The sequence below is a fragment of the Penaeus monodon genome, chromosome 14 (genome assembly GCF_015228065.2).
Source record: "Penaeus monodon isolate SGIC_2016 chromosome 14, NSTDA_Pmon_1, whole genome shotgun sequence".
Lineage (NCBI taxonomy): Eukaryota > Metazoa > Arthropoda > Malacostraca > Decapoda > Penaeidae > Penaeus > Penaeus monodon.
In genome coordinates this window covers 8,350,536-8,360,535 of record NC_051399.1, presented here as the reverse complement: position 1 = coordinate 8,360,535, position 10,000 = coordinate 8,350,536, and the positions used below count along the sequence as shown (strand labels likewise).

At 28.4% G+C, this 10,000-nt stretch overlaps 1 protein-coding gene across 2 annotated transcripts in view; it reads right to left on the bottom strand.

Annotated features, from left to right (window-relative positions):
• Positions 1–731: 731 nt before the first annotated feature.
• The window catches only part of LOC119580849 (GDP-L-fucose synthase-like), a 10,901-nt gene continuing 1,632 nt past the window's right edge, over positions 732–10,000 (bottom strand). For both annotated transcript variants that reach the window (XM_037929005.1, XM_037929004.1), the window contains exons 2-7: positions 9,335–9,530; positions 4,317–4,431; positions 3,728–3,856; positions 3,018–3,209; positions 2,690–2,837; positions 732–1,719 (exon numbers count right to left, since the gene is read on the bottom strand). In XM_037929005.1, coding sequence (XP_037784933.1) covers positions 1,484–1,719; positions 2,690–2,837; positions 3,018–3,209; positions 3,728–3,856; positions 4,317–4,431; positions 9,335–9,471 — 957 coding nt within the window. In that variant the 5' untranslated portion in view covers positions 9,472–9,530 and the 3' untranslated portion in view covers positions 732–1,483. The remainder of the gene's footprint in view (positions 1,720–2,689; positions 2,838–3,017; positions 3,210–3,727; positions 3,857–4,316; positions 4,432–9,334; positions 9,531–10,000) is intronic.

Genomic DNA, 10,000 nt, shown 5'->3' with positions numbered 1-10,000 from the left:
TAATATATTATACAGTATATATATATATTAATATATATGAATATATATACAGTATTATATAATTATACATGTCAATATATATATATATATATATGTATATATATTATATATAATCTAATATATTACATATCATTATATATATATAATATTATACATGTATAATATAATACATGTTATATATTATATACATGTATATATATATACATGTATATTATATATATTATATGTATACATATATATATATTAGATATATATATATTTTTATAGAATACAAATATATATAATATATCATATTAAAATATATATATAATCATATATATGTATTAATACATTAGTATACTATATATACATATATATATATAATATATATCGTATACTCTATATATCATATATTATATATATAATATATATATATATATATCATTATATAATATATCATAATATATCATATATATACTATATATCTCTATATCTCTATATATATCATATATATACTATATATATATTATTAATGTATATATATATCTCATATATTATACTATATATAATATATATATCTATCTTATTATTACTATATATTATATATATATCTATTATATATATTATATATTATATATATACCATATATATATATATACACACAGGCACACACGTGCACACACACACACACACACACACACACACACACACACACACACAAGGAGGACAGTGTTGCATTCCATAAACGACAGGCTTGTGTTATAATTTATTTGTTTTTAGATGTTTATAAATATATTCCTGAATCAGATTATAACAATCATATCACTCGCTAGATGTCAACGTAAGTGTTAAACATCATCCACATATAAAATGCAATTTGAACCATATTAGTTCAACACTGGTTGCTTGGAATAACACAAAATTTGCTCTGATGTTACATATATCACCAAGAGTTAGGAATCTATTCTTGACAATAATAATATATAGCTTTAATATTTCTTTTTTTCTGATACAAAGTCTATAATGTGAAAATGTAAAATACAATCATCAAATAAAATCAAATATTAGCCAACAAACAAATCTTAATATTCTAAATATGTTGACCACACAAAACTAATAAATGTAAATCAGGGAAGTTATCTTGATATGACATATATAATCAAAACTGGAAATCACAAAAACATAAATCAATATGTTGCACACTATGTATATTCCAAAACAATAAAAAAATTTGGAATCTGTTACATCAAGTGATTAAATATTCCTTTCATAGAAAAATCTAAACTGTAGCTAATATCATGTAACAATGCAGTCTAACGTGCCACACACCCAATTTTTCATTATATAAAGTAAAGCATTACATGATCCTCATCCCATAATGAAATTTCTAACCACTTTGAAAGAGAGGAATGGTTTGCACTCTTATCTTCCATCTTCTTCCTTTATAAGATGTGCAGATATTTCTTTTCTTGCCTACCAAGCTACATAAAAAATCCAAAGAATCTTATTTTCTTGCAGACTCATAATTTTCAATAAACCAGTTTACAGTCTCCTTGATACCTTGTTGTATGGGTGTGAACTTGTAATCTGGGAGATATTTCCTGAGTTTTGCATTGCTTGCCGTTTTCTTAAACTGGCCGTCTGACTTCGAGGTGTCGAATACCACTTCTCCCTTGAACTCGAAGGCATCAATAACCATCTCAGCTGCCTCCTTGATAGACACTTCATCTGCTTCGTCAACTGGATAAACAAAAATAAAATGACATTCATTAGTTGATGCAGAGCACAAGTCATATGTCCCCAGTGGCATATGCTATATATACTGTCCACTTTACTTGTTTTTTGTTTATTTTGTATATGTGTAGATAACTTCACAATTCATTTACTAGACCTACATGACCTCACCTTGAATTTTCATGGGAAAGAGTTCTTACTCATAATACTACTGCTAATACAATGGCACCAGGAAAATGCTGTGCTCATTTTTTATATTTTTGTGAAGTGTCTCTGCACATAGATGGCTCTGCTAATGCTTAGCAACAAAGGAGTTAATTAGTAGATCTTGTGACCTTGTCTAATTTCACCTTTCCTTGAATTGGTGATAAAAATGTTTTTTTTACTACTGCTTAGAATATTGATTATGTTATTTTTATTATAGACATTATAATTACTATAATGCTATAAACATTAGTAACAGCAAAATAAGGTAACGTAAAATATTTTCGTGAATAAAGGAAAAAGGTGAATGGGCAAGACAGACGGTACTCATAATTGGCTCATTGGTGACAGTACAAGTGTAGCCAGCTATATGTAAAAACAATAAAGTAACTCACAGTAGGCATGGCATGTACGTACATGCCATGCCTGTCTGCACTGGGCTAATTTTTTTATTTCTAAAAATAACATAATTATTGTATGACATTATTACCAATATGAATAGTATATATATAAAAAAAACAATGTGGTAAACAAAAGTGACTAAGGAATTCTTGCTCATTGACATGTACACAAAATCAATAAAATCAAAATGGACATAGCATGTATGCCTACACTTTAAATACCACATAGACTAGCTTCTGAGTTGTCTTTATCATATCCAAAAAATAGAGATAAATAACTATCACAGAAAATTATCCTTTCTTGTAAAGATAGAAACAAAAGGGACAGTGAAAAGATCCCTGTTCTATACTTATTAGTAACAGTTTATTACCTGAGAGGATGATTGGGCTAATATCATTATAGTCGCGTAATGCCCAGATCATAAGCTTAGCTAGATCTATGGAGTAGATAAACTGCCGAAGAGGTTTTCCGGTTCCCCATATAGTAAATGGTGTCCCATTTTTCTTGGCCATGTAAACCTGAGGTAATGTCAATTAGTTTAAATGGTAAAATTGTTCATATATGTTAAAAACCACAAGCAAACCACCACAGAAACAGCAAATATATTCCAGCATCTTTGACTTATTAAGAAATTCCATTCTATTTTTTGTGAGGCATTTGAAACCACTACTAAATAACAAAATACTACAAATATTAACCTTGTTTATCAGTCCTGGCAATACATGGCCATCCTCCAAGCTGAAGTTGTCATGAGGTCCATAGACATTTGTTGGTATAACTGAAGTGAAATTACAGCCGTACTGTTGATGATATGCTTGGTTCATTACATCAATCATCCTCTTAGCATAACTATACCCAAAGTTAGATTGATGAGGAGGTCCATTATGGATCTGTTAAAAGAAGAAGAAGAAAAAATATATATATATTAGAAACAAAGCAAATATTTATGCCTGGCTATCCCAATTTTGTGTTTTACATTCAAGATGACCCCCTCTTGAGTTATACTGCCCAGTGATTCTCTAAATAATAGAGCTGTTTAAGACCCTGAAGTTCAGTCTAAAAAAGACAGAACACTGCAAAGTGAGAGGTTTTAATAGCATATTTTGCTTTTGCATGCATCAAAAAGACATGCTACATGCTGTAACATCATACAGAAATGCTTTTGCTTAGTCATGCAAAGATATATATAGTACTTAGACTTCTGACGTGTATGATACTACTGAGTGTGAAACTAACTGTGATGCAATATATTTTATTTTTGTCCTTATGTTTGCCTGCACCTCACACAAAAAATACATACTTTTTGCCACAGCTCAGCTTCTTTTAATCCTTTACTACCATGCAATAATGGCTTTAGATCTTGCATTTGTACCTAATTGATACAGTAACCATTAAGAAATATACAAACCATTGTTTCATCAATGGGGTACGTAGTTTTGTCTGGGAAGATGCAAGTTGAAAGACAAGAAACTACTTTCTGCACTTTGAAATCCTTGCATGATTCCAATACATTGTCGTTGATCAGCTGATTGAATCGCTGTTGATAAAAATATAAAAATCAAAATAAACATAGGAGGTCAGTAAAACTAATGAGATTTACACCCACATACTGAAACCATAGTCATTACTACAAGATAATACTGATGTCTAAATGTAAACTTTTTGAAGATAACCTTTTATTTACAGTATAAAATTTACTAGAAATTTCTTTAATTAAACAATAACATAAAACACAATGACACACTTGCCAAAAAATACACACACTATGAACCACATTATGCAAAAGAAATGGTTGCTTCTCAACAGTTGTTCAAAAAATGGTACAATAAACAATGAAGTCTACGTTCCATTCTGAAATGCACTGAATTTCTCTATTTTACTCTAAAAAAAAAAAAAAAAAAGGTTCCAAAATATAGAGTATGTCCTAATGATACTGTATATTACTAATAGCTATCAGTAGATCCAATAACAAGTGTATGACAATTGCAAAAACATACTAGGAAATCGCAGTTGTATTTCAGATTTCGGAAAAGGCCTCCCACCATAGCAGCCAGATGAATAACATGTGTGGGCTTATATTTCTCAAACACAGCACGGGTTTCAGCTGTGTTTCTGAAACAGATATGGTTATTCATCATGACATGTAGTGTACTGATTTACTCCTTCTCACATATCTCATTTGCTCATGAGTTTTTCTCATGATAACATCAATCTAGACCGAGTCTGTGTCTCCTGACTAAGTGTGTATATATTTTCATATATCCATTCAACCCTTTGACTGTAAATAGCACAGATATTTGACAAAAGTGGAATCAAACTTGCATATTTTAATCCACTGAAATCAGGCTGCATGCTTACACGAACTCTGAAACTTGGCTCAGATGCCATGATCACTCTCCACTATGTGCTCAAATTTATAAAGTCTTGGTCAGAAACATATTCCTTCCATCTAAAGTGACTATTTCATGCAGCAAAGCAGATATTGGATTATAGTGATAGTGAAAATATCTATAATTACACTAAACATTCTCAAACACATTTTTTTTTTTCTTTTCTTTTTTTGAGAGAGAGAGAGAGAGAGAGAGAGAGAGAAATTGATGTTTTTTATATAGCAAAACCTCATTTGTAGTGTATATCATTATATTTAGTTTTTCCACCTCATTTCTTCCTTGAATTAACAGGACAACCCTCAGTTATCACCCTAAACTGCAACTATTCTGCTACTCACCATTTAACAAGTCTTCATGTCCCAACCCTGCACCACTATATGTGTGTATGAGTGTGTGTCAGCCAATGTTGCTGCCTTCATCAAACCTGTATCTATATTCCTTAGTATTTGCTTCCTTACATACATATCTATGTAAAATGTTTAAACGGTATCTTTTTCCAGCCCAAAGGAAAATTCAAACAGTAACAAAACTTTTCTTTCTCTTTACATAAGTCTATAATCATCTTCGTAAACAAATATATCAATTATGAAGTAAATTCCATCCTCAGATATTTTCATTAATCTGCCTGATATAGACAGCGAAACAATAACACACAGAGACTTACGCACGAACAAAACAAACACGGGAATAAATAAAAGCAAGACTAAGAGACTGGCCAAGTGCATAATAAGCAGTCAGTGACACGTGAGACAGCAACTTGCAAGAAAATTTCCATCTGCGGAATACAGTCCACCCCAGCCTATAGACAGCCTGACATCATTGGGTTAAATGAGGCAGCAGAAGCAAGGGTAATGACATGTAAGCAACAAGGCAAACATAATAATGATTTAGAGAGACTATATTTCAAGCAACAGTCCCCCCCCCCCACAAAAAAAAGGAAGAAGAAGAAGAAGAAGAAGAAGAAGAAGAAGGAGAAGAAGATGAAGGAGAAGGAAGGAAGGAAGCAGTCACAAGAATGAATCATTAAAAGAATTATTCTGCCATAGAGTTATATAAAAAGTTGGTATTATTTTACTTGTGACTAAAGTACGGAAATAGTGTATAAACAAAGAAAATATGGTTTTATTCACCTATACGTTTTCAATCTGAATATGCTTTTCTACTTCATATCTTTAATTGTTCTCTCGGAGGGGGGGGGGATGTTTATATATATATATATATATGTATATATATATATATATATAATATATATATATATTATATATATATATAATATATATATATTGTGTATATATATATATATATATATTATTATATATATATATATTATATTATATTATAGTATGATATATATCATAATAAATTAAATAATATATGCTATATGATATTATATATTATATAATATATAATTGATAGTATAATATTATATATTATGATAATAATATATATATATCAATACATCATTGACATAGACTATAATATAATCATATAGATTACTTACTACATAATATTATATTAATATATATGATAATAGCATATTATTATATATTTATCGTATAATTGAATATACTATATGTGTATCTAGTATATGTACTATATTATCATGAAAGATGAATAATGCAATGCCGCATTGATATCGATAAATAACAACCCTCGCCTGACCAGGACTCGAACACTAGGTCACTCCGGGTATGAACCGGAGGCCAGTGCTAAAACCAACCATGCCACACGACCCATAAAAGGAGCGTGCAACTAGATCTTACTAGCTCCATAACATTACCTGTCTACTCATACTTGATAATGACAGCGAAGTTTTACCTCACTCCCCGTGGCACTCGGTGGAAATTGATTTAGCAATTCAAATCCTAGTCAGATGTCCTGAGGTATATTCATGAAAGATGGAATAATGCAATGCCGCATTGATATCGATAAATAACAACCCTCCCTGACCAGGACTCGAATCTAATCACTCCGTGTATTAAACCGGAGGCCAGTGCTAAACCAACCATGCCACACACGACCCACTAAAAGGAGCGTGCAACTAGGATCTTACTAGCTCCATAGACATTACCTGTCTACTCATACTTGAGTAATGACAGCGAAGTTTTACGCTCACTCCCCGTGGGCACTCGGTGGAAATTGATTTAGCAATTCAAATCCTAAGTCAGATGTCCTGAGGTATATTCATGAAAGATGGAATAATGCATGCGCATTGATATCGATAATAACACCTCCCTGACGACGTGAACCTAGGTCACTCCGGGTAGAAACCGGAGGAGGAGTGCTAAACCACCATGCCACAAAACCAAAACAATAAAAGGAGGTGCAACTATATAATCTTACTAGCTCCATAGACATTACTGTCTACTCATATTGAGTATGACAGCGAAGTTTTACGCTCACTCCCCGTGGGCCAATCGTGGAAATTGATTTAGCAATCAAATCCTAAGTCAGATTCTGAGGTATATTCATGAAAATGGATATATGAGATATACATACGGATGACCTAGGTATCGAGTATGTCGGAGGGTTGTATATATATTATATATATATATATATATATATAGTATATATATATAATATATATATATATATATATTTATATATATAAAATTTTTATTATAATATATATATATAATTTAATTATATATATATATATATATAATAATTTTAATATTAAAATTTTTAATATATATATTATATATTTTAAATATATATATTATATATATATATATATTATATTTATATATTTTATTATTATTATATATATATTTAATTTTTATAATATATTATTTATAAAATATATATATATTATATATATTATTATATATATATATATAATTATATATATATATATATTATTATATTTTTTAAACAAACATACACACAATCCCCACACAGACACACACTACAAAAGACAACACAACAACACACACCCACACACACACAACACACAACCACACAACACACACACAACAACACACACACACACACACCACACACAAAACCCATACAACACAACACACACAACAACAACACACACACACACAACAACACACACACAAACAACACAACACATAAATACACACACACACCAATTATATATCATAATATATATATATATTATTATATATATATATATATATATGATGTATTATATAATATACACACACACAACCACACAAACACATCACAACACACACACACACAACATCACAACACACACAACACAACAAACACACACACACACACACACACACACACATATCACATACACACAAACAATATATAATACTAATATATATATATATATATATATATATATATATTATATATATTAATATCGTGTTTATTATATTATATGTTTTTGTTGTGTGTTTGTTGTTTTGTTTTTTATGTTTTTGTTTGTTTTTTATTATATATATTAATATTTATATATATATATATATATTATATTATATTATATATATTATATATATTTATATATATATATATATATATAATATATATATTTATATATATTCATATATTTATATATATATAAAAACATATATTATATCAATATATAACAAGATTATAATATATACAATAATAATAACTACAACTATATAATAATATATATATACAAATACATATACACAAAATACAACTCAACTCACAAATACATATAATACAAAAAACAATACATAAATACACATATACATATCATATACATAACATATACAATTATAATACTATATATATATATATTTATATATATATTATTATGTATTATATATATATCAACCAAACAATATAATAATATAATAAAATAATACAACAATAAAACAAAAAAATATACAAAACAACTAAATAACTTAACACTCATATATAATATCAATATATTTAATCTATATATATATATATATATATATATTATATATATATATAGTTATTGTATATTTTTATATTAGTGTTAGAGATATATATTATATGTATTGAAAATAAGGTACAGAATGATATAGTGATAATATATAATATAATATATAATATATATATATGTATATATATTATATATATTTTATATTTTAAATTATATATATATATATATATATATATATTATATATTATATATTATATATATTATATATATATATATATATATTATAATATATATATTATATAATTAATTATATATATATAAACAATAATATAATATATATATAATGTATATTAATATATATATATATATATAATATATATTATATATGATATAATATATAATATATAATATATAATATTAATATATATATAATATATAATAATATTATATATATATATATATATAATATATATTCATTATCTATTATATATATATATAAATATATATATATAATATATATATATATATATATATATATATCAGATATATATATATATATATATATATATATATATATATGTATATATATATATATATATATATATATATATATATATATACACACATACATACCTACATACACACATACATACATACATACATACATATACACACACACACACACACACACACACACACACACATAAATACAGATACATTACACAAGTTAACCACATCTAATTTAATCACCTAAGCTACTCACTTCAGATCAGCATCCTTTGAGCTGAGAAATATCCATCTTTCATTGGAGTGTTTCTCCTCTTCTACAACAGTTTTTATAGCTTGTCCCACCAATCCTGAGCCTCCTGTCACCATAATCACCATCTCCGTTTCGGCCATTTTTCTGTTGTGGTTTCTTATGTCTTTTATGGTAAGTCTGATTTGTCTGTGCAGAAAGTCTGAAAGATGATTTCAATATTAGATGGCAAGAATATGAATATTTAATGGCATTCTGAATCTTTTGGAGAGAGAGAGAGAGAGAGAGAGAGAGAGAGAGAGAGAGAGAGAGAGAGAGAGAGAGAGAGAGAGAGAGAGAGAGAGACAGAGAGAGAGAGAGAAGAGAGGAGAGAGAAAAAGAGAGGAGAGAGAGAGAAGAGAAAGGGAAGAGAGAGAGAGAGAGAGAAAAAGAGAGAGAGAGAGAGAGAGAGAAAGAGAGGAAGAGAGAGAAAGAGAGAGAGAAGAGAGAGAGAGAAGAGAGAGGAGAGAGAGAGAGAGAGAGAAGAGAGAAAGAGAGAGAGAGAAGAGAGGAGGGGGAGAGAGGAGGAGAGAGGAGAGAGAGAGAGAGAAGAGTAGAGAGAGAAGAAAGAGAGAGAGAAGAGATAAGAGAGAGAAGAGAGAGAGAGAGAGAGAGAGAGAGAGAGAAGAGAGA